This window comes from Gopherus flavomarginatus, chromosome 1, assembly GCF_025201925.1.
Source record: "Gopherus flavomarginatus isolate rGopFla2 chromosome 1, rGopFla2.mat.asm, whole genome shotgun sequence".
In the NCBI taxonomy this organism is placed as follows: Eukaryota; Metazoa; Chordata; order Testudines; family Testudinidae; genus Gopherus; species Gopherus flavomarginatus.
Window position 1 is genome coordinate 238,879,601 of NC_066617.1, and position 25,576 is coordinate 238,905,176.

The 25,576-nt window shown below is 41.8% G+C and overlaps 1 protein-coding gene across 2 annotated transcripts in view; it reads left to right on the forward strand.

Annotated features, from left to right (window-relative positions):
• PUDP (pseudouridine 5'-phosphatase) overlaps positions 1-25,576 on the forward strand; it is a 164,377-nt gene that overhangs the window by 74,276 nt on the left and 64,525 nt on the right. For both annotated transcript variants that reach the window (XM_050964569.1, XM_050964578.1), the window contains exon 3: positions 5,428-5,657. In XM_050964569.1, the coding sequence (XP_050820526.1) occupies positions 5,428-5,657 (230 nt within the window). The remainder of the gene's footprint in view (positions 1-5,427; positions 5,658-25,576) is intronic.

Here is a 25,576-nt window from a genome sequence, read left to right on the forward strand (position 1 = left end):
TATTGCAGGCAGGACTGTTGTTTTTATAGGCTGCCAAAAAATGTCTCAGATGGCTGTAAATGGCATGTTGTAACAAGATGCTGTAAACAAAATGTCAGATTTCTTAATATTGCATCATAAATTGTTGTGAGTGTTTGTATGATGGGGAAATAATAGACAAACAACAAATATTGTCTCCTTGATTGAATATGTATATAGCATAGAGAAAAATCTTCCATTGTTCCTCTACAATCAAACTTAAGTTATCATGCCCTCAGCCCCGTCATTATCCATTATCTGAAATATCAGCCAAGGTGGGAATGATGGGAGTCGATGCCAAAAGTGTCATTTTTTTTCTTTCTTTTTTTGTAATTTTAAGACACAGTGACTGAACGGTTAGTTTAGTATATTGATATTTGCAAAATGAAGATAGAAAAAATACAAGGGCTGTATGTATGTCTTTCCAACACTATGAAGACCTATTTCTAGCTTAGGTAGGTCACAAGGTATTGGAACTTAAATGGGTCTCTGGCCTATGTGTGTACCAACATGGGCCTCAGGTAAGTATACATTTGGAGAAGGTACTCCACATTTTTTGGAGAAGTGAAGGAAATTTACTGCTGGCAACTTTATTTTAACAAAAAAAAAAGTCTGTTTTAAAGCTGCTTGGGACCTGATTATTCCTGATGAAGCAGAATTAGTAGACAAAAGTATAGATGAGGTGGTCAGAGTTTTACAACTTATCAGATGAATATCACCACCCAGCAACTCACTCTTTTAAAATTTTTCAGATTTTTTTCTATGATTAACTTTTCCATTCCCTCTGTCTGTTATCTCTTCCATTCTCCTACTCTGTTCCTCAGTTTATTTTTTACTCACTCCCTCTGTGTCTCATCATCTCTCTGTCTGTCACCTCAGGTTAGGAAACAGAAATGGGATTGTTAGACACACAAGGTGGGTGAAGTATTAGCTTTTACTTTAGGGGTTCTCAAACTTTTGTAATGGTGACCCCTTTCACATAGCAAGCCTCTGACTGTGACCCCCCCTTATAAATTAAAAACACTTTTTAAAAATATATTTAACACCATTATAAATGGTGGAAGCAAAGCGGGGTATGAGGTGGAGGCTGACTGCTCACGACCCCCCCATGCAATAGCCTCACGACCCCCTGAGGGGTCCCTGACTCCCACTTTGAGAACCCCTGTTTTACTGGATTATATTCTGTTGGTGAGATAGACAAACTTCCAAGTTTACAGAGAGCTCTTTTTCAGGTCTGGAAAGTGTACTCACAGTGTCATAGCCAAATTCAAGGCAGAATGGATTGTTTAACAGAAGTAGTTAACACATTTTTAAAGGGACCATTCAACATGAAAGGTCCTGTGAACATCCCTCCAGTCATAGGGAGGAAAGAAAGGTGGGTGGGAAGGCATTTTGGGGGATTGGAATGGGATTGTCAGTTTAATATAAATTTGGGATTCTCTCCATTCCCCTCTGTGTCACATCCCTTTTCTTTTCTCTCTCTCTTTCCATCTTTCCCAGGTATTTGCTCTTAGGTTGCCCATTCTCCCCATTTACTTCTACAATTCACTTTTTCTCCACTCCTTGTAAAGTGCTGCAGTGGAGAAAATTACATTGAAAGGAAAGGAAACATAACACAATATGGGAGAGTCAGAGTAGGAGAGAGAAGTGACCAGAAAGGGAAAAGTTTCTGGCTGAACAGTTGAATACACAGCACTTTTTTCTACACGTGGAAGCTCCCAAGATATTGGACCTTAAAAATCTTATTGTTGTGCATAGTTTATTAGGCATTTTCACCTATAATGTTTTAATATAATTTTCCTTATCCTGAGCATGTGGTGTAGTTGAATTCATGGTATTAAATAAATTGCCTTTATGGGTGAAGATTAATTTAAAACTGTACCAATACTTTTATTTTAAAGTAAAACATTCATTTTTCCCTCTGTGAAATATTTGACAAATACAGACTATATGATAATGTAGTATAAGCACTTTATTGGCACGCTTTTGAGATTATCTGTTTAACACACTCATGGCTTTGCCAGTCATGAGTAATGCAGCCATCCCAAACACATGCCAATAAAAGCTGTATACCAAACAATCATGCATACTGTTTATACTATGTGTTATACAGAATTTTTTTTACACATTTGGGAAGGGTTCCCAAACAACTCGAAACCACCTTGCCTTCACCCATCAACCAGTAACCTCTCTGCATTCCTGGAGTTCAGTACATTCACTAATCAGGAGGTTTGACATCTGAAAGGAGTCTCGACCCAAGATGTGTGAATCTGAACCATGGCGTTTCTGACTTGTGAAAGAAAGTCATGAGCAAGTGGTGCCACTTCTGTCCAATGTAGTGAACACCTCATCAGAGAAGGAATCACCCCTTTCTCCTTCAGCACACAAAAATCTGACCAACACAGAAAAAATCCACATTGTATATACATCAGCCAGCTGCTGTCCAGAGTCGAACTTTCTGGCCAAGCTCAGAGAATCTACTCAAAGGACAACATCAAGCTCATCTAATTGGAGTTACTATACTAGGCCCACCACAATCTGGATAAAGATAGTCTGTGCAGGAGACAGAACTTTCACAGTGGGCCAGCTCAAAAATTCTCTCTTAAGGAGAGGATGGGAAAACAAACACATGACAGTGCTTAATTAAACTACCAGAAAGTACTCAAATCCTGTGTTGATAAGAACCTTAACAGAATAGTGTACTTTGTGTAATTGGATAATTATTTTTTTCCATATCCCTCCACTTTGCTTACCATATGCTCAATTGTACAGAATTTGAAGGGAGACACAATCTAAAAATTATTGAAAATAGCAATTTTATATACAGAAAACCTGTGATTGGCCTTGGATTGAATCTTATCTATCCTGGAATTCTAGGAGTTTGTTTGTTTGTTTGTTTGTTTTTGTTTTCTGTGGGGAGGGGAGAATGGAGATGGAGATTTCTTCTAATGGGCTTATTTTCTTTTCTTCTCTCTCTCTCTCTCTGTTTTTAAAAATAGTGACTATTTGAAGCTGCTAATAGTTTTGAAATGTAGAATAAATTCTGTTAGAGTTGGATTAGTGGGGAGAGGGCAAGCGAGGCTATCAGAAGTGAATGATACCCTCTTCATTCTATTGATGTGCCAGTTATTATATGGACATCACTTCCACGTGTGTGTATAAACATTATACATGTATTGTTTAGCCATGTATTGTTTATATACACACATACAGTAAAAGCTTTTTTTATATGGCATGTTGGGAGAAATGGAGTGGAGGGGGGCAGTACGTTAAATATGTTGGTTAACTAAAAGGAAAGGAGTGTGGGAACAGTGGTCAGGGCAGGGGCAACACGCAGAGCCGCCTGCCATAGTTCCGCCTAGGAGTAGCCGGGACAGGTCGCTGCTTGCAGGGAGCCGCCCGAGTTAAGCACCCCCCCTGGATCCACCAACCCAAATCTTGTCAAGCGCCCCAACCCACTGCCCCGAGCTCCCTCCTGTACTCAAACTCCCTCCAAGAGCCCATGCCCCACACTCCGTCCTGTGTCCCTCCCACCCCCACACTCTGAACCCCTTGTGGCCATTCCTTCGCCTAGGAGCAGCAGGGACATGTTGCTGCTTCCAAGGAGCCACATAGAGCCAGGTAGGGAGCCTGCCGGCCCTGTGCCAACTGGAGTATAAACCGGACTTTCTATGAAGATTAGGAATGCTGATTTTTAGAGCTTTCCAGTAGGTACAGAGCTGGATAACACAGATTTTACTGTATATACACTCACATACATACTATTAATGTTAATATCCCATAATATTGCTGGATGAGTTTTGCTGAATTGTCCAGATTTTGTGACAGTGAATACATGACTTATCAGAAAAGTGTGTTTAGATAACTCATATTTTCCTCCTCTCTTCATTAATGCATATAATAAGCTATTCCCTTGTGTTTCATTTATTATTTTGGAGTACATTTCTTAATACTCTGTGGGCCAAATTTTCTTCTGGAGTGAATGGGAAAAATCTCCATTGAAACTGATAATACTGCAACCATTTATGCTAGAAAATTTGGCTCCATGTTTTTTTTTAGTCTTTCTTGATACAAGGTCCTAACTAAAGCACCAAGGTCCCATGTGAGGCCTGTTGGTTAAGTGCATTTTTGAATACATTCCCCTCAAAAATCCATTTTATTAATCTAATTTTATTAAATCTCCTAGATTTTCTCTGATCTGGGTTTAACCTTCATGACTGACATTCTACAATTTGCTTGTATAGCTTCTTAGGATAATATGAATAAGTATCAAATTGCAGTATTGTAATCAAAATCTTAACAGTCTCAGATTTAGCTATCTGAACAGGTAGGACTTTCATCAATCAGTTTTGTGCAGCAATTTAGAAAATGTAAATATTAATTTTATTACTTAATTTGAATCTATTAAGCACTGTAGCTTTGTTTTGCATCTTTATTGGTTGGGAAGTCTTGGGCAAACCACATCGTTCTGTCTTTTATTAGCTGTTGAATAAATTACAATAGCTCTATCAGTTAAAATGGAACTATAGTTTAATGATGTCAGCACAATAACACATTTTGTCATGTTACTTTTCCCTGAGTCCATAAAAGTGATGAAACTAAAAAGTACTTGCCTTGTAATTCTTCTTCTTTGAGGATATCGTACCACTACTCTGGCCTTTTGTTCATGCTTATCCCCACTACAGAAGATATGTTGGAGCTCTGCCACCCTGATTTTCCAAGGATGTGAGGCCCTTCAGGGATTTTACACCACCAGTATAAGTTAGAGCAGCCTTCCAGGCTTTTCTAATTCATGCTAATCAATTATGCAGGATCAAGGAACTATATCCAGCTCATTGATGGCTGAAGTACCCCCCTGCCTTCTAACTCGTGTTGCTAAGACAAGGGGAGTTTACTCTAGTAGCTTTGGAAACAATCAGTATTTGATTCAAGAATAATTATCTGCTGTTATCTTGGTAAACACACTTTGATTTTTGTGTTGAGCAAAAATATTTCACACTTAGGGTTCATCTACACTACCATGTGAGGTGTGACTTCAGCATGTGTAGACAAACCATGGTTAGCTCAAATAATGATAACAGTGAAGCCACGACAGCAAGAGCTAGCCGCAAAAGTAAGTACACCCGGTCCCTGGCAATCTTCCTCAGCCCATGGTGCTGCCCATGCTGCTGTGGCTTTGCTGCTATTGTTATTCAACTTAGCTAGATCAAAGGTAGCTCAGGTATGTCTACATATGCTACAGTTATACCTCTGGTTGCAATGGAGACCACCTTAATAAAAATTCCTTTCAAGAATGACTGAGGGCAAATGAATCCTTATTCTATTCAGTAAAACGACTTCATTATGATACTGCCTGAAGTACTGTAAATAGGACATGAATATTAAAATACATGTTAATTTGCCTTTCAGGGGTTGAAAAGCTGATCCGCCATCTACACCAACACAATGTACCTATAGCTATTGCCACTAGCTCAGCCAGAGTGACATTTCAGATGAAAACAAGCAAACACAAAGACTTCTTTAGTCTATTTAATCATATTGTGTTGGGAGATGACCCAGATGTGAAGAACAGCAAACCACAGCCTGATGCATTTTTAATTTGTGCAAAGAGATTTCATCCTCGTCCTCCTCCAGAAAAGGTAGGGATTGAATTAGCTGAAAAGTCAGCAATAAACAATTCAGAATACATTTTGATTTTTTAAAATTTGTTGTTTAATATGACAAGTTTTGAGATTGAGATTTAATAGCAAATAAAAAATACTCATGGGGGAATTCTGCACCACTGCACAATACAGAAATTAACGTTTTGCACGCAGAATTTCCTTTCCCCCACAGAAATGGGCTGCAGTGCTGGTGGCTGCCACTGGGGGCTGCTGAACCCGGAAAAGCCTAGCTCTCACATAGAAGACACTGTCAGGGGGAGAGGGAGAAAGCTAGTGGTTCCCAGCAGCTGCAGTTCCCCGCACACCCTGAGGGAAGGAGACAGCAGTGTGCAGGAAACTCCACACAAGCCTGGGACTTAGCATCAGGCCGTTTCTCCCTCTGGATCCCTGGGCTATGAGGGATATGGGGGTGGGTGTCTGGACTGGGGGGGGGACACAGATGGATGCCCGGGGGGTGGGTGAGTGGGCTAGGGGGGCCCAATAGCTGGGCTCCAGGGGATGTATGTGCGGGTATCTGCGCAGCAGGGCCCCTGCAGTTGAGCTATGGGATTGGGGGGCTGGGGAGGTGGTTTGCGGGTATCTTTGCTAGGAAGGGCTCTGTAGCTGGGCATGGGGGGGGAGGGGAGTGCACATGTCTGGCCCCCTGGCTGGACTCTGGGAGGGGGAAGAGAAACAGAAACTGGGTTGTCATAGGTTTTTTTTTTAACTTTCTCCTGGGGGAATTTTTTGTGTGTGTCTGATAGGTATTTTGAAAAAAAAAAATTACCAAAATAATTGAAACTGGCGTGATCATATTGTGTTATTTTGACAAATAACATTTGCAGAATTTTAAAATATTGTGTGCAGAATTTTTAATTTTTTTGTGCAGAATTCCCCCAGCAGTTAAAAAAACAACCACACAGCATTCTCTGTTCCCAAAGAAATGTATACTGTAGAAGCAGGACATTATTTGAAAGTGTCCTGTTCGTTCACTGTACAATGCAAATTACATTTGATTTACTGCATGGTACTGTGAAGTAACAGGAAACTTCAATGATTTCCACTACATGTATAAATATGAAAGCTGAGCTTTTGTGCTCAAAGTTTAGAAACATTATTTAAACATAGGACAGTTTCTTCTCAAACATTTGTGGCTTATTTACCTCTTAAATGTCTAAACATTAAAGATACATTTTTATAACAAGGATATAGATTTCCTTCATGCCATCTCTTCATCCTGCATGCTGAATCTATGAGATCATAATTCTTGGTTTATGATTTCAAAACCAGCACTGAGAAATATCATTTGAAAAGAAAAGGTGTTTTTTTCCGCTTATACAGATTTGCTAAATTTCCAATTTGGAAACCTGTGTGGGTAAATATCTGAAAGAGAAATGGATACCTATTTAAGTAATATTGTCATTTCTATTTCAAATTAACACAATTTCTCTTTAAAATCATGCCTTCGTTCTGTTTTTCTGTTCTGCGTGAAACATGAAACCTGTAAAGAAATTTTGAGATCCTCATTATTGCTGAAAAAATTGTTTCATAATTGTGATTTTTTTAATCCAGACTCTGGTGTAGATTAGACAGAGTGTATTGCTGGTCCACGGAGAACAATGGATATGTAGGCGTATTTGAAGCAGTTAGCTAGTGTATTTCAACCTTTCCCTGAGTGAACCCTCCATTTCATTGAAGCCCCTTATTTACATAGGCAGGAGTGGATAAATAAGTGTGTGTGTGTGTCTCTCTGTGTGTGTGAGATAAAATCAATCTCATGTGTCTTTTCTATATGTGGGAGAATGTGAATAAGAGACCCTCATTTCCCTCTTTTTGATAAACAACTGACAAGGAGTCCCCAACTTGTCCCCAAATATCTTGTCCATGCAAGTAACTCTTGTGTGAGTAGTACATACTCACCGTAGTAGCATGCATAAGGACTACTTGTATGACTAAGGACTACTTGTGTGCAGGAGTAGCTCTAAGCTTTGAACAGTTTGTATAGTGATGTCACACAAGGTTGTAACCTCAATTTAGAGCAAGAAGTGAGGCGCTGATAGTCCTGATATTTCATTTTTAAAGTTTCCTTATTAGAAAGAAAAAAGACAAATGTTTTACTCCTTGTATATCATAGTGTCTTTTTTTTTTTTTTTTTTTTTTTTTTTTTTTTTTTTTTTGCTTTTGCTTCTGCTTATCTTTAACACAGAATTTGAAGCTGGTATCACGTGAAAATAATCTTTCCAGATAACTATTTATTAGACAAACAGAGATTTAAAGTTTGTAATGTGATGTATTGATATACAAAATATATGTGGAATATATTCTCTGACTACTTTAATAACTGAAATGTTTAGTGTGGTTTTTTTTTTCTAAATTAAGATAAATGTGGCTAAAAGTTGTGTTATGCAATTATGAACATACCAGAAAGGAAGTTCTGGAGTAATTTATTTGAGGCAAAAGGAATAACAATATCTGTTAGGAGGTTGTCTAGTAATGGCTGGGGGTGTGGGGGAAAGCAAACATGAGCTTCTGTGATAGAAACAATCTTTGTGGAGGCTTAACAGTAGGATCAAAGGGGTCATTACCCCCTAACCATTCTTAAACAAGAATTGATAGTTATTTTTATTGATTCACCATGGAGGAAGAGTTGCGACAAGATCATGAAAAGCTCAGAAATAATAAAATTTCATCATAAAAAAAGAGTTAGATGTCATAAGTATTGTTTTTGTGTTCCAGATATTGCACCTCAAATAAACTGTTTTCCCATTCACTACAAACAATTAGAACTGGGCTTTTGCTGTGGTAACAGTTAACATATTAGTGAAAAGAATAGTGAAATCTGTCACTAGGAGTACATTTACACAGGAAAAAAAATGTGACAATGACTCTCAGAGCCTGTGTCAATTGACTCAGGCTTGCACTAAGGGACTAAAAACAGTCTTCTAGGTGTTTGGGCTCGGGCTGGAGCTTGGGCTCCGAGACTCACACTTCTCACCAGGTGCCAGACCCTGAATGTCTGCACTGCAATTTTATAGTGCCACAGCCCAAGCTCTGCAGTATACAATACCCTAAGAGTTCATTGGTCTGGTTTTTTTATGTCACCACAGTGCTGTTTGTGTGCTTCTGTTCTTTCTTAACCTTCCATGCAGCCTCAGGTTTTTATTTGACAGAACTCAAGGTTCTTAACGCAAATGTTGCAACAGATTTTTCCATCATATCTGGATATCCACTAAAATCACAAAATGTTGAGAGCATAAAAAAAGAAAAATCCCTGGAATCCATGATTTCCAAAATATGCATGACAAAATTGCATAATAATCATAAAGCAAGCATTGTGTGAACCTGAAGGAGGGGCTAATGAAGCAGCAGAGGCAAGGGAAGGCCAATTTGCATTTTTTTTTCAAAGAGAACAGATCTTAAAATAAGAATTATTTTCAGTAAACCATGCTTTTTCCACATGCAGTTTGGCATAATATCTTCTGACTTTTACTGTCCAGCCTCTGGAAGTCAGTTTCCATTTTTCTTAACATTGCTTCGGAATGTTTAGAATTTTCTTTCCATGGCCATACTGAATTTCAATTTAAGGATGAGTTGACTCTTTTGTGTTTGTAGATCTAAAATTAACAGCAAACATGAACTTTTCATAGTCCCAGAAACAGACCTGAGTTCAAGATTCAGTGTTTCCTGTGTTAATGCTGATGTTATAAATTTACATAGGTTGTTAACTTTTAACAAAAACAAAACAAAAAAAATGGGTGAAATCTTGAAGTACTCACTGTGGTGCCAGTTCTGCACTGTCTGGCTGAGCAGACACACACACACACACACTTAGGCAAAAATATTGTTGAAATGGATAGGAAATTTTCTTCAATACAGACTGGAGACTTCAGAATTTGACTAACATTATTATTATATTCAATGGCAACTTAATTAATTCGGAGTTAAGATTGCTTGGTGGTATGTCATTCCCTCGCAGAACATAGAGCAAAACTCAAAACTTTTGAAAACTGCCAAATGCACAGTTAAGGTTCGCTATGAAAACTTAACTCTCCTCTTTCAGCAGTTCCCTAACACAGCTTGTTAACATACTCTGCCAACCCTGTGGTTTTCTGAAATGTGCAACCCGTTCACTCAGAATACCACCTAACACTAATAAAGGACAAAAAAAAAAAGGTTGCGCACACCACCTTCCCTCTAAATAACATCATTATTAGCACTGAAGCAATTATGCTTTGAAATGACAAAAGTGTTTAATACAAATATTTCTGCCTCTGATGCTGAAAACACTTATACACATGCAAACATTTATGCACATACTGTAAGTACATGAGTAATCCCACTGAGGTCAATAGGACAATGCTTGTGAATATAGTTATGTGCTTGCTCAAGTGTTTGCAGGATCAGAGCCATAATTTCTTTCTATATGTCTGCCTGCCTGCCTGCCTACCTACCTTCCTTCCTATAGCTGTTCTGTGAAATTTAAGTAATATAAAACCCTAAAAGTAGTAGAGATGTAAAAAGTTACACAGTTAACCTCCGTTAGCCGGTAAGCATTAGGCTTGCATCTGAAGAAGTGGTTTTTTTACCCACGAAAGCTTATGCCCAAATAAATCTGTTAGTCTTTAAGGTGCCTTGTTGTCTTTGTGGATACAGACTAACACATGGCTACCACTTGATATTAGGCTTACCGTTAACTGGACCTTAATTGTTTACCCAGGCAGCTACATGGCCACACCAGGCTGGCCAGCTGCAGCAGTTCTAGCCGTGTCAGGCCAGCAGGCCAAAGGGACTCCAACCTCGGCTGAGCCGGCAGGACCCCAGTCCCAGCCGTGGCGGGCAGGCTGAAGCGATCCTGGCCACAGCAGGCAGGCAGGACCCTGGCTGCAGCGAGCCGGGCAGGCTGGAGTGGCTTCAGCCCCGGCTGCACCGGGCTGTTGGGACCCCAGTTAGGGCCAGGCCAGAGGGACTTCAGCTCCTGCTGCCCCATGCCGGCCCACCCGAGAGATCTCGGTTAATGGTTAACTGGTTAAACCATATAATTTTAATCATTTAACTTGTTAATTTTTTCAACTGATATTTACATCCCTAACAAGTAATGCCATTTACCTTTACCTTTACAGTGAACTAAATTATAAATGCTGTTGTTTTTAATCTAAAATTGCAAAACAACAGATTTTTCAAATGTTATACAAAGCCTCAGCCTGTTTTAAGTCAAATACTTTAAATAATTCTACTTTGCTTTGTGGTCCAACCCCCCTTTTTTAAGTAGTTTTTGCTTAATGAAACCCAAAATCATGACTAGCAGTCTGTGCTGACTCCGATGAATGTTCAATGCAGTTCTTCAGATTGGTCAGGTTACATTAAGATTTGCGTGTCTCATTTGGTTTTTGTGTCAAATCCTGTTTTGTTTTGTGTTTTTCCTTTTTTCAAAGAGATCTTTGTTGGGACATGATTGTTACAAAAGAAGAGGTGAAAGAGTAATGGGAATTCCAGGTCCTGTGGCCATGCTGTAATTTGTACAACAGTATTAAAGAGAGAGTGAAGGAACTGCTTAGATTTAAACATGCTCATTGCTGTGATTGAAACATACCTAAAAAGGGTTGCCATTTTTCTTTTTAGTTGATTTTGTTCTTATTTTTTCACTGACATAATTTTCTGACAGCTTTTCACAGCTGATCCACTTTCAGTACACACATTTCACTTATTTGATTTTCTGAAAGCCTTTAACATCTTGTTAATCATATTGCATCTACTTAAAGGAGTTTCTCTGGTGTCTAATGTACATACTGAGACTTCGAATTTGTTAGCCATACTTTAAATAAGGTAAGGGAATTACAAAGGCATGAATAGTCTCTCATTAAGTTATATATTTTAGCTGAAAATTGGAACACCTGCTGTTTAAGTTATGTATTTTAGGGTCAGTCATTGTTAATCTGTACTTTTTCTGTTTGTACATAAATGGGCTTCACTGTTTTCTGAATGTTTACAATTCACAAATTAGACAATTTATTTATTATAAAAGTAAAGAAAACAGTACATGCAAAAAGACACAGAAATTTTCACCTCAGAATAAAAAGCTGTGCCAACAGCATTCTTTTCAAAATTCTTCTGTTCCTTTTTCTTGAATAGATCTGTTAGTTGTGATTTTTCCCTTAGCTGAAGCATGGCTATAAACAGGAATGTATAATGTAAACCATTATGCTGTATACATGGCATAGAATTTCCTGTGGGTAGATTTTTTATTATTATTTTATTATCAAATATTTTATCATCATACTTCTGGATATAAACATTTCCAATTATAAACCCTGGCGACTAACAGAGCAATTGAGCCAAATTTTCAAAATATCTGTATGAATGAATTGCATTCATACATTCATTTGCGCACACACAAAAGAGACTTGCATGTATAAGTGGTCAGTTGGTTGAGTGTGGACTACTGTAATATGTTCTATATGGAGTTGCATATGGAGAGTATCCATAAACTAAAGCAAGTGCAGAATGTGTCTGTCTTTTTACTATGTGGACTTTATGTGGAGAGCGTACAACAGTGTTCCACAATATTCACTAGTTTCCAGCAAATTTCGAGGTGAAATTCAAGCTACCGGTATTGACTTACAAAGCCCTGGCTGTATGTGGCCTAGTTAACTGGGGAATTGCCTCACTTTCCGTTCTGTACTGATATAATTGCAACTAATGGAGGCATTGAAGATGGGATTTCTTCAGTCTGAAAGAGAGGAAACTCCTGATTTAAGGGTTTTCCCTGCAGGATCCTTGACTGTGGAACTTTTCTTCCTTCCCAGTCAGTAATAGCCTGAATTTGTTGTTCTTCTAAGCCAGGGTTTCTCAAACAGGGGTCGCTGCTTGTGTAGAGAAAGCCCCTGGCGGGCCGGGCCAGTGTGATCGCAGCTTCCAGTGGCCACGGTTCGCTGCTCTGGGCCAATGGGAGCTGCTGGAAGCGGCGGCCAGTATGTCCCTCAGTCCGCGCCACTTCCAGCAGCTCCCATTGGCCCAGAGCAGCGATCTGCAGCCAGTGGGAGCCGTAGTTGGCCGGACCTGCAGATGGGGCAGGTAAACACAGTGGCCCGGCCTGCCAGGGGCTTTCTCTACAGAAGCGGTGACCCCTGTTTGAGAAACCCTGTTCTAGGCACACTTCAGAGCCCCAACTCTTTTTGTGGACATTTGAGAAGGAATTGGATTCTGGTTATTTGGTGTGGGGGGGGTTGGATTTCTCTTGCTTTGCTACTGTTTTGAGATAATCACACTAAGTAAACAGTATAGGATTTGTTTAATTGACCTAAAAAAATTTAGCTAGTGTCTTGGATATACGCTGGAGAAATCTAAAGACATAAATTAGTAGCTGTTTGTGTACATTTCTTCCATCTATGTGCACATAATCACAGTAATTGCTTGCACAAATGTGGAAAGCAAATGATTATAGACCACAGATATTTTGAGAATAAGCTTACTATGGGAAATTCAGGGTATACTGAAGGTGGAACTGGAAGTGCCCAGGACTTTGGAACTGCTTAACGCATTAGCAGTTATTCTCTTTCTTCATTGGTCTCTCAATAAGCTAGCATAGAGAGTGATGAACCTCTGTTCTGACTGCAGATGGTTCAGCTAATAGTTACTCAAGTTCGTATTTTGAGCTGACCCTATTAGGTGTCTGTCAGTGAGAGCGTCTTTCAGGAGTCTAGTAGGTGTTAACTGGAAAAGCTCAATTTGTGGGAACAATGTGTGAATGGCACCTTCCTCATAATTGTCAGCTTTCCCCAAAATGAGGCTGAGGGAAGATTCCTGATGGAACCTTGTTATGGCCTTATTCTTACTCATCCCATGCTCTAGGGCCAACTGCAATTCATTATTAGACAATATAATATGTATTAAAAAATCAGTTAGAACTATTAACACATCAAAACCATACAACCGACCCATTCCCTATACATCCCACTAAAACCATCCTCTCAGAGAGGTTAACAAAACGGATGTGATTTCCAATATGCCTCCAAACTCAACAGGTTAGAGCTTTGCGGAGTGAGTTGCAGAAGAACAAAGGACACTGCACTAAAAATGCCCAGTCTCCAGTCACCTACCATTTAAACCCTGAGTTTGTTCAAGCACGTCACCTGCTTTCACTGGGTAGCATCAAGTGTGGAACAGCTGCGGGCTATGACAACATATCTCCAGAATTCCTGAAAAACCTTGACCCCTGTGCTTGGCTTCGGCTTGTGAAATTCTTCATCAGGGTCATCAGTGAAGGTAGGCTGCCGAAGATATGGCACACTGCAAAAGTCACTGGCCTCCTAAAGTCTGGAGAGGACCCAAGTCAAACATCAAGCTATCATCCTGTATCATTAGTCAGTGTGCTTCAAGGCACTGGAGCACTTGGTCCTACAGCGCATATTACCCGATGTGGAGAGAATTTTGAGCCCTGACCAAGCCGGCTTTTGCCGACTCTGTAGCACATGCGACCAAGTACTCACACTGGCCACATTTGTTGAAAATGGCTTCCAGAGAAACTTGAGAACAGGCACTATTTTCATCAATCTAACAGCGGCATACGATACAGTATGGCAGACTGGCCTGCTCATGAAAGTATCAAAGGTCCTGCTACCTTGGGTCACAGGCGTCGTTGAACTGTTCCTCCGCAATAGGCAGTTCAGAGTCCATATGGGGGAGAAGATGAGTACTTGGAGATGACAGAACAATGGGTTACTCCAGGTCTCTGTGCTTTCTCCAACCCTGTTTAATCTTTATATCAGTGACCTGCCAACAACGGAGTCACAAAAGTTCATTTACACAGACGACATTTGTTTTGGTACCCAGGCCTGGACATTTCACGAGCTTGATGCCACCTTAAATCGGGACATGATAAAATTAGCTGACTCCTGTAAGACTTGGCGCCTCCAGCCAAGCGTCATAAAAACAGTCTCCAGTTTGTTCCATCTTCATCATGCCAGCCCAACCCAAGAACTGAATGTTTATCTGAATGGTCAGAAGGTGAAGCATGAAGTAGAACTGTTCTATCTAGGTGTGACCTTGGACTGCACACTGAGTTACCCTGCCCATCTGAAGAAGACAGCAGCTAAAGTTAAGACGCGCAACAATCTTAGCAAACTGGCAGGTTCATCATTGGGTGCTCATGCTCCAACTTTGCGGACATCAGCTCTTGCCACCTCGTATTCAGTGGCAGAGTACTGCACACCAGTTTGGAGTTGATCGTCACACACCAAACTGGTGGATATGCAGTTACATGCCGCCATGCGCATCATTTTGGGCACCCTGCATCTGACTCCACTCCCATCGCTTCCAGTTCTGAGCAGTGTTGCTCCTCCTCATATCAGATGAGAGGTTGCCACTGGCAGGTTACTGGAGAAAGTATGCCCCAAACCAAGCCCGCCAACTGCACGTTTGCCATCACATCGCCCATTATGGTCTCATCCACCGTGCAGGATGTTAAAGCAGAAACACTCTGGCAAAAGGAATGGATATCTGTTATAATCACCACCCAGTCCCTTGTCACCAACCCCACAATCTGTCTGTGTGGGTTTGACCTGCCCCATTGCCAATGGTCCCTGTTGAACAAGTTCTAGACCAGGCAAGGTCTCTGTGCTGGGACCTTCGTGACAGCCCTTTGTGCAACTGCAGCACAACACAGACGATGACACACATTGTCGATGAATGCCTGCTGGCTAGGTTCAGTGGTGGCCTAGAAAAACTGCATCACACCACTGAAGATGCTATCGTTTGGGTAGACAACTATGCACATGCTAAATCAGGGGTCGGCAACCTTTCAGAAGTGGTGTGCTGAGTCTTCATTTATTCATTCTAATTTAAGGTTTCGTGTGCCAGTAATACATTTTAACATTTTTAGAAGGTCTCTTTCTATAAGTCTATAATATATAACTAAACTATTGTTGTATGTAAAGTAAATAAGGTTTTTAAAATGTTTAAAAAGCTTAATTTAAAATTAAATTAAAATGCAGAGCCCCCCGGTGGTGGCCAGAACCCGGGCAGTCTGAGTGCCACTGAAAATCAGCTCATGTGCTGCGTTCAGCATACGTGCCATAGGTTGCCTACCCCTGTACTAAATAAATAAAACCTGCTTTCCACCCTCTGATAAGACAGAGAGAGGGAGGTAGCCAGGATCTAAACTACTACCAGAAATGAACTAGAAGCTAGTGAATGCTATGAAGTACAGGCAAAATATGCTTTCTTAAGAGAGTTCCTTGTAGTAATGTAATCTGGAGGTGACAAAAACATGGACAACTGTGGTGAGAACCACATCTAAAAGCAAAAGTTACAATGTCCTGTCTAAGAATAGATGCTAAAAAGCACTCACAGTTTTGCAGGCTGTATTTTATGTACCATAATTACAATAAATAATGTACATAGTAGAGAAGTAGGTACCTCTCAATGTGCTGCCATTTGAGAAGCCTAAGTTCAGGGATCACCTTGTGACTCCTGCTTAGTCCATGAAATCTTTAATTTAATTTATATATTATATTTCAAGTTTCTAAGTGTTCACCTTAAGTTCGGTGTAATTTACAGAAATTTTAAACAAAAAATAAAAATGATGACACACTCAACAGATTGGCAATGGGCACATTCAAAATTAAATTAATCCCTTTAATACAAGTGACCATAGACAAAACTGTCATAAACAGATAGCTAAGAGTTAATGTGTCTTTCACCTGAAAAAAAGTAACCTGAAGCACCTGACCAGAGGACCAATCAGGAAACCAGACTTTTTCGGGTCTGGGTGGAGAGAAGTTTGTGTCTGAGTTCTTTGTCTTGTGCCTATCTCCCTCTCGGCTATGGGAAGGATTTCTCTATTTCCTGCTTTCTAATCTTCTGTTTCCAAGTTGTGAGTACAAAGATAGGCTTGTTGTTTTTTTTTTGTATTTACATGTATGTAGTTGCTGGAGTGTTTTGAATTGTATTCTTTTTGAATAAGGCTGTTTATTCATATTCCTTTTAAGCAATTGACCCTGTATTTGTCACCTTAATACAGAGAGACCATTTTTGTGTATTTTTCTTTCTTTTTACATAAAGCTTTCTTTTTAAGACCTGTTGGAGTTTTTCTTTAGGGGGGAACTCCAGGGAATTGAGTCTGTGCTCACCAGGGAATTGGTGGGAGGAAGAAGTCAGGGGGAAATCTGTGTATGTTAGATTTACTAGCCTGACTTTGCATTCCCTCTGGGTGAGGGGGGAAGAGAGATTAGCTCTCGGTACTTCTGTTTTCCAAGGCTGGAAACGGGGAGGGTGGAATCCCTCTGTTTAGATTCACGGAGTTTGCTTCTGTTTATCTCTCCAGGAACCCAGGGAGGGAATACCTGGAAGGGAGAAGGGAAGGGAAATGGTTTATTCCCCTTTGTTGTGAGACTCAAGGAATTTGGGTCTTGGGGTCCCCAGGGAAGGTTTTTGGGGGGACCAGAGTGCCCCAGAACACTCTAATTTTTTGGGTGGTGGCAGCTTTACCAGGTCCAAGCTGGTAACTAAGCTTGGAGGTTTTTCATGCTAACCCCCATATTTTGGACGCTAAGGTCCAAATCTGGGACTAGGTTGTGACAAAAACCTCCATGCCATAATCCCTCACCTACTTCCTCTCCACATGGTTAAAAAAGATATGGTTTTCAGTCTGCCTGGAAAGTTAACTAATCCAGGTAGTGGTGCACAAAAGAAACACAGGGTATGGCTACACTTGAAACTTCAAAGCGCTGCCGCAGCTCTCCACATCTTCAGAGCTCTCCCAGCGCTGCACGTACTCCACATTCTGATGAGGTTTAGCTTGCAGCACAGAGAGTCGCGCTCCCAGTGCTGCGGCACTGTTTACACTGGCGCTTTACAGCGCTGTATCTTGCAGTGCTCGGGGGTGTTTTTTTCACACCCCTGAGCAAGAAAGTTGCAGCACTGTAAAGTGCCAGTGTAGCCAAGGCCACAGGAACTGGAATGAATTATCTTGTCCCTGACAGGGACCAGTACCAGATGCTTCAGAAGATAGTACAGGAAACCCTGAAGCTGGTAATGCAGGAAGTTGTTCCCTAATGCTCAATAGTCAGAGTTTGGCTCATGCCCTAAAATATTAGGGTTTATGTCCCTTTCAGATTGTCCTTTTTCAAATCCTAGTTATTGTAACTCTGTCAAGAGCAGATTCCAAACCTGGGAACCCTTCAGAAAAAGCATCCTGCTTGCAGTCCCCTCTTTTTTAAAAGTCGGGGAGAGTCTAGCTTAACTGGCTCGACTGATTGCAGATGTGTCAGTATCCACATGGAGAGAAGTGACCTGAGGTAACGAGGTCTCAAACCATTTAGGGCTTTATAGATTAAAACCAACACCTTGAATACCATCCAGAAGCTTCTAACTAGTGTGCGAAGATCACAGAGGACTGGCGTAATGTGCTCTCTGCATGATGTATTACTTAATAAGCAAGTGGCTGCATCCTGCACCAGCTTCTGCTTCTAAATAGTCTCAGCGTATAAACCCTAATTTGTACCTTCCACACTGGAAGGTGGCTTCTGGGATTGCAAAACTTACTCTCTGAGTTTGTTGCAGCAATGTGGAGGGGTGGAAAAATATGAACAGACTCCAGACTATTGGGGTGAATCTTTAATGTTCTTTTGCAGTTTGGGCAGCCATCAAAAATAGAGATGGAAAAAGATAACTACATTTAGGACCACATTTAGGAATGTAGGACTTTTAAGGACATGGTATAAACGTTGTCCCCTGTAAAGGAATTGTATTTTTTGTTTACAAAGCAGATAAAGGAAAGAGATATTTATAAAGTTTCTTTCAATCCTAATACTTTGTCTACAGGTTTTGTTCCCCTCCTCTCCTCTCTCCCACTAGCTGTGTTATACATGTGTAGAAGAAAAATGAAGCGTTGCATGGTTTGAAAGTAATTTAGCTCTTAAGTGTTCTAGACACTGCACTGCATGTTTGTTTATGGATGTATTTGCCTTATGGAGATGAAAAAAGGCATTCAAATTTCATACAAAAATACTCTGGTCAAGGTTTTCTTTCACTTGATGCCTATGATTATTGTAGAAAAGGAGAATTGTAATTGGTTCTTATTCTTTGGGGTACTGCTATTTTAGAAAAAGAAATTCCTTGCATTTGTCTTGATAATGTATCAAGTAGTTACTAAGTGACTTGATGAAATCTGATGCAAAATAATAAATTATGTTCTGCAGCCTTCTTTCCTTCTACGTGGTATGGGTGCATAAACACAGAGATTGGTACACCTACAAATTCAAAAAGCATTATACTCAGATTAGCAGGTCACTGGAGATGTGTTACTAATTGTTTTAGAGAACTCATTATGGATATTATCACATATTAATTATGCATGGTAAATAGGAAAAAAGGGGAGGAAATACTTCTTTTCTGATAAACTGCTCATTGAATTATCTTTTTTTCCTTTCAAGACCTCAAGCATTTTTTTGGAGATGCTAAACAGAGTAATCATTGAATAATTAGATTTTAATTAACAAGAATTTTCTCTAAAATGTTTTTAATGTCTTCTGGGTTACAGCAAGCAATAAATAAATCCTCTTTCAAAAAGATCTAGTGCACTTATCCTCTGTATAGCTGAAATTGCCTTTACAATCATGCCAGTGCCTGTCATAAAAATGATTCTTCAGAGTTGTAGAACAAAGAATAAAGTCTAAAACAAGCAATTGAATTGTTAAGGGTATTTTTGTTGCTTCTTTGTAATTTATTAATGTAGAAAGTCCTGCAGAAATCTTTGGAAGGCCCAGTGTCTGTCACTTTATTCCTGTATGCCCTCCTTATATGTATATTTTTTTAAATATTGTTGCTTTTCATGAAATGTGAAACTTCAGATAATTTTCAGAGATATGCTGCCCTCCTCCCCCCCGCCCCAAGTTTATTCAGTTGTGTGGGTGAGGATGAATTTTAATATATTCACCATCATTTCAGAAAAGCTATGTACAAGGTAATCAGTTAGCACTGACAGATTATTTATTGGCTAAACAGGGCAAAGAATTTTATGCGGTGGTAGTACACAGATCGTTATATCATGAAATGAGTGCACTCATAAGATGATTACAAAATGTACTCCATAAAGAAATGTACTTGGAAACAAAATATTTGTATTGTGATAGATTAGTATTATAAATATAAAAGACCTTGTAGTAGCACAGAGAAGAGCTGGAAAAGGGACTGGTTTATCTGTTAAAGCGTGCTTAATGCTTCCATTCCAGAATTTCTTTATCTTACACCAATAATGAGTATTTATTCAAAAATGAGACAGATGGTTCAAACTAAGCCTAGGCAAGGCTGAAGTGTTGCTGATTTGAAGAAGGAAACACTTCAAAGTGATAGTAGCGATACTGTCCTTCCCTTCCATCAAAGATACCTTTCCCTTCCTATCAATGAAAATAATGCAAAATATAGGAATGCCATACTGGATCATCTAGCCTAGTAACTTGACTCTGACAGTGGCTAGCACCATATAGGTGAGAGGCAGGTGTAAGAACCCCGCAGCAGGCAGATGTGGAGTAATCTACTCTTTCCAGCACATCTCATCCTGCTCTCTGATAGTTCGAGATTGGCTTAAGCCCTGAAGCGTGAGGCTTAATATATTTTCCACAAAATTGATTATGAATTATAACTCTGGGTATTCTTGTCTATATACATATCCAGTCCCTTTTTGAACCTTGTTAAGTTCATGGCATCAATGACTTCCTGTGTATAAGTTTATTGTATCCCTTCTTATTCCTTTTTTTAAAATAAGCAATCACAGTCTTTTCAATCTCAGTTCGTGTGACTTTTTTCCAAGCTCTTGATCATTTTCATTGCTGTTCTCTGGACCCTCTCTAGCTCTGCAATGTCCTATATGATTTGGGATGACACAGTACTCAGAGGAGGCTGCACCATTCATGTATATAAAGATATCATAATATTCTCCATATTATTTACCATCCCATTCCTTGTGCAACCTGACATCTTGTTTACTTTTTTGACTGAAAATGTACGTTGAGCAGAGGTCTTCATTGAGCTGTCTTCAATGATGTCTGGGCTCTTTTCATGAGTTGATACAGTTTGTATAGACCCCTGGAAGATGTACAAGTAGTTTAATTATTTTTCTCCAATGTGCATTACTTTGCATTTGTCAACCATTGGATTTAATTTGTCATTGTGTTACCCATTCCCCTAGCTTGTTTAGGTCCCTCTGAAATTTCTCACAGTTCCCTCTGGTCTTGACTAACCTACCTAACTTTTAGTTATAAGCAAATTTTACTATCTCACTACTTGGTCTCTTCCTGGATCACTAATAAATACAGGACAAAGTACAAAACCTTGAGGCACCTTGCTGTTAACCTTTTGCCATGATGAAAATTGACCATGTAATTTGACTATTTAATGTACTCTGTTTTCTTCCTCCTAGCCAATTTTTGATCCATAATAATACTTTGCAGAAACCGTGTTGGTTAGATAAGGTCATCATGAACTTCCAGGTGTTTTGTTGTTCTATTTTTAATTATAGTTTATAACAGTTTACCAGGTATGGATATAAGTCTATGTGATAATGTGTATAACCGCCACACCAACTGCCTGTTACCTCTAATTAGCCCCACTTTGTTCTGTGGGTGTGTTAGGTCCAAGGAGAAGTTAAAAGGAAGGAGTTCAGTGCAGTTGGGAGGGAGAGACCCAGGAGAGAGGTAGTCTGGAGTTTCTTTTTCATGGGAAGGGCCTGACAGAAGCCAGGTGTAGTGAGAACCTCAGATGGACTAAAAGCTTGAGCTGACAGAAGTTCCTTAGTTTGTATTTTTGTCTGGCTTTTGAGGTTTACTGAGGGACTCCAGTGGGAAGTCCTGCTAGCTGCTTTTCTGGATGAGTGAGGGTGAAGAGGAGCCCACAAGGGGTGGAAGACATTGTGTTAATTACCACTATTTTGTCAAAACAATGAGGAAAGCTTATGCCCAAATAAGTTTGTTAGTCTCTAAGGTGCACAAGGACTCCTCGTTGTTTTTGCTAATACAGACTAACATGGCTACCACTCTGAAACCTGTCACTGTTTTGTCAGACATTGTTTGTTTGGGACAGAGAGAGCCTGGAATGGGTGGAACTATAGTGTGACCTGGCTGGAGGGCCAAGTCACTACCGTACAAAACCACTGAGTTTACGAGGAAAGCAGGGCAGAGTCACTGAAATGCTCTTTCTTCTTTGAGTGCTTGCTCATGTCGATTCCATTCTAGGTGTGCACGCGCTCACATGCGCGGCCATCAAAGATTTTTGCCTCAGTGGTTCCCATAGGGCCAGATGTTGTGCCCTCTAACGTGCTGCGCTCAAGCAGCAGTATATCAGGTGCTGCCAGCCCATGCTCTCTCTGTTCCTTCTTACCACCTATGGTGGTCAGTCAAGAGCTAGGAGTTTTCTTCCACTGGACTTCATGCCTTTGGGCCTTTGTTTAATTGTAGTTAGTATTAAGTAGTTGATAAGTATTGTAGTTAGCTGATAGCTAACAAGTGGGGCATGCCCCAAGCTCTCAGGTTTAAATCCTGCGTGGTCCTATGCCCATGGACCTATGCCCATGAGTGATCTTTATGACAGCTGCCTTGGGGGAATCACACATCAAGGAGCATTGCCAGATCTATAAGAACTTTTGGCCTCGCACCCAGAAGGAGAGAGACATTCAGAGCCATAGCCTCAGAGCTCTCCTGATGGAGTCCGCTCTCCACCCAGCTTCTGAGCCCTCTACACAGGCCGCACAGAGTACTTTGGCCTCTGGACGCAGTGCGCCACTGGCGCCCGGCTCCTCTCGGCACCGTTTGTTGTCACTGGTGCCAAAGAAGAAGGCGAAGAAGCACTCACCGGCGCCGAGCAAGAAGGCCTAAGGGTCATCCGGTAGAGGGAATGGGCCTATCCGCCAACCTTCTCCGGATCAGCATGAGCGTGCCTCCGCACCTGTGGCTCTTAGCCCATTTAAAGGTCCATTACTGACTCTAGTGAGTGGTATGTGACCCACCATCCAGCCTGCTCCGGCATCGTCCCAAACCCAGGCACAGAGAGCACATAGGTCTCCACCTGCTTCTGTGACATCTCCATGGCCGCAGGACCAAGCTAAGGCTTGCTGAGAGGGCAAGCCAGCTGTTAAGAGCCCTCTGGGGGTCGGGGAACACTTCAGATAAGCAAGCAGTCCCTTGGCAGGTCGCAGCCATGCCGCCAGTCACACAAATTCTCCTTCCGGACATCAAGACATTATTCCCCAGTGCGGGGTCCATGCTCCCTGTATTATGATTGATGCAATTCACCCTATTGCCAATCTGCATCTAGACGTTGGTCCCGGTCACCATGGGACCACTCCCCCTCATGTTACCGGTCTCTGCAACACTGTTCTCCCCGATGCTGATCTCCCTGGTACTGGGACTGCTCTCCCTGGTATAGCCATCAGTTGTTTATGACTGGTCAGTGATCACTGGTAGCTATGACTAGGAAGCAGACTCAGGTATCGACAGCTCCTCCCTGGTCACTGAAGAGTGGCTTCTCTGGTATGGAGGCCCAGTTCAGCCCATCACCCAGAACAGGATTGGGCACTGGAAACTGCTCTGCCATCCACAGCACCACAGTGGCAGCAAGGCCAGTGGCTAACACGGTGGCCATACTGGGGAGCATAGGGCATTCCAATGATGACAATGCCCCCTTTGCAGCCTGCATCAGTGGCCATGTCGGAGCGGAAATCGACAGCCCCACCAGGCCCGGTATCGTAAGGTCATTCAGCGGTTGGGATGGAGGACCCAGTGCCCACATCCAAATCTCCCTCTCCAATGGCTGCCGAGCCCCCAGCGTCTCCACTGGCGGCCTCTTCCCCAGACGAGGCAGTTGCAGGGCCTTCCAGGGTCAGCCCCCCTGGATGACTTTAAAGAACACCAAGCCCTTCTCAGGCGAGTGGCTGAGAACTTGGGGCTGGAAGTGCAGGAGATGGCCAAGCAGGAGGACACCTTGTTCTCAATGTCTTTTCGGCCTCCACACCCACCCAGGTCGCCCTGCCCATGCACAATGGAGTCCTTAAGATCTCCAAGTCACTGTGGCAGACTCCATCTTCCATCCACCCACCTTGAAATGGACTAAGAAAAAATACTTTGTGCCAGCCAAGGGTTTTAAGTACCTTTGTACTCATCCATTGCCGGGTTCACTGGTTGTGTCTGCAGCCAATGAAAAGGACAAGCAGGTCCCCACTGCTTTTACTCCCAACAGTAAAGAAACCAAAAAACTCAATTTATTTGGACGGAAAATGTATTCAACTGCAAGCCTACAATTCTGGGTGGCGAACCATCAGGCCTTGCTGGGCAAATACAATTTTAACCTCTGGGAGAGTCTCCAGAAGTTCCAGGATTCCCTTCCTCAGGCTCAAGAGATTGGTATCCTGGTAGAGGAAGGGACCACAGCAGCCAGATGCTCCCTGCAAATGCCATGGGACTCGGTGGTGAGGATGTTCGCATCAGTTGTGAGTATGTGACACAGCTCCTGACTCCAAAGGGTGGGCCTTTCCCAGGAGATGCAGGCCTCTATTCAAGACCTTCCTTTCGATGAAGTTGGCCTCTTCTGCAGTCAAATAGATGCCAGGCTACATGGATTGAAGGACACTACTGCTACCCTTTGCTCGTGGGGCATGCATACCCTGCAGTCTGCCAGGAGCCGCATCACATAATCACAAATGATGCGAACTTCCTCGCCACCGAGGGACACCGGACAACCATTGCTGCCCTTCCTCCCCTCATTTGCCAGCCCAACCCAGAACCACTGAGTACCCGGGGGGCCAAAATCAATTGCTTTGAGGGTGCGCTTGTGAGTGATGCCCCAGTCAGTCAGACAGATTCTGCCCTTCCTTTCCTCAACCACTTTTCTCCCTACCAGTCAGCCTGGTCGCAGGTTACCTCGAACCACTGGGTCCTGGACATAGTAGCTCAGGGCTACACCCTGCAGTTTGTGATACTCCTCCTTCCTGCCCCCCAGCTTCCCCATCCCTCTTCAGGGATTCCTCTCACAAGCAACTCCTGATTTAGGAGGTTGACAAGCTCCTGCAATTGGGGGCTGTGGAGGCGGTTCCTCGGGACATGGAAGGAAGAGGATTCTATTACCGATATTTCCTAATCCTGGAGGCCAAGGCGGGCCTCTGACCCATAATGGACCTGTGTGGCCTCTCAAGTCTCTCAAGAAGTTGAAGTTCCACATGGTATCCCTGGCCTCCATTATCTCCTTCCTGGATCCAGTGGACAGGTATGTTGCTCTCAGCTTAAAGATGCTTACTTCCATGTCTCCATATTCCCAGGACACAGACGGTTCCCGCGTTTCATAGTGGCAGGGCACAACTTCCAGTTCACAGCGCTACTCTTTGGCCTGTCCTCGGCCCCGAGGGTGTTCACAAAATGTGTGGTGCCAGTAGCAGCTTACCTCAGACATTGGAAGGTTTAGATCTTCCTAGATCTAGAAAATTGGCTCATTAAGGGCAGGTGCGGAGAAACCTCGATCTGGTATGCTCCACCTGCAATGACCTGGGCCTGTTAATATACACAGAAAGGTCCACATTGATGCCAGTCCAGCACATAGAGTTTATCGGAATCATTCTCGATTCCATGTGAGCCAGGGCCTTCTTCCCAGAAGCACACTTTCAGGCCGTGGTGGATCTCATTGCCCACATGAGGAGACATCCGATCATCATGGACTTGCCTGTGGCTGATGGACCACATGGCAGCATGCACATATGTCATCAGGCATGCCCAGATTCATCTGTGACTCCTACACTCATAGCTAGCAACAGTCTACGTTCCCAGCAGGCACCCCCTAGACCAAGTGGTCATGATACCGGACCATGTCCTCTCATCCTTGAACTGGTGGCTATACCCCAAATCACTGCTATGAGCACTAGGTCCTCAGTGCAGCGTCGA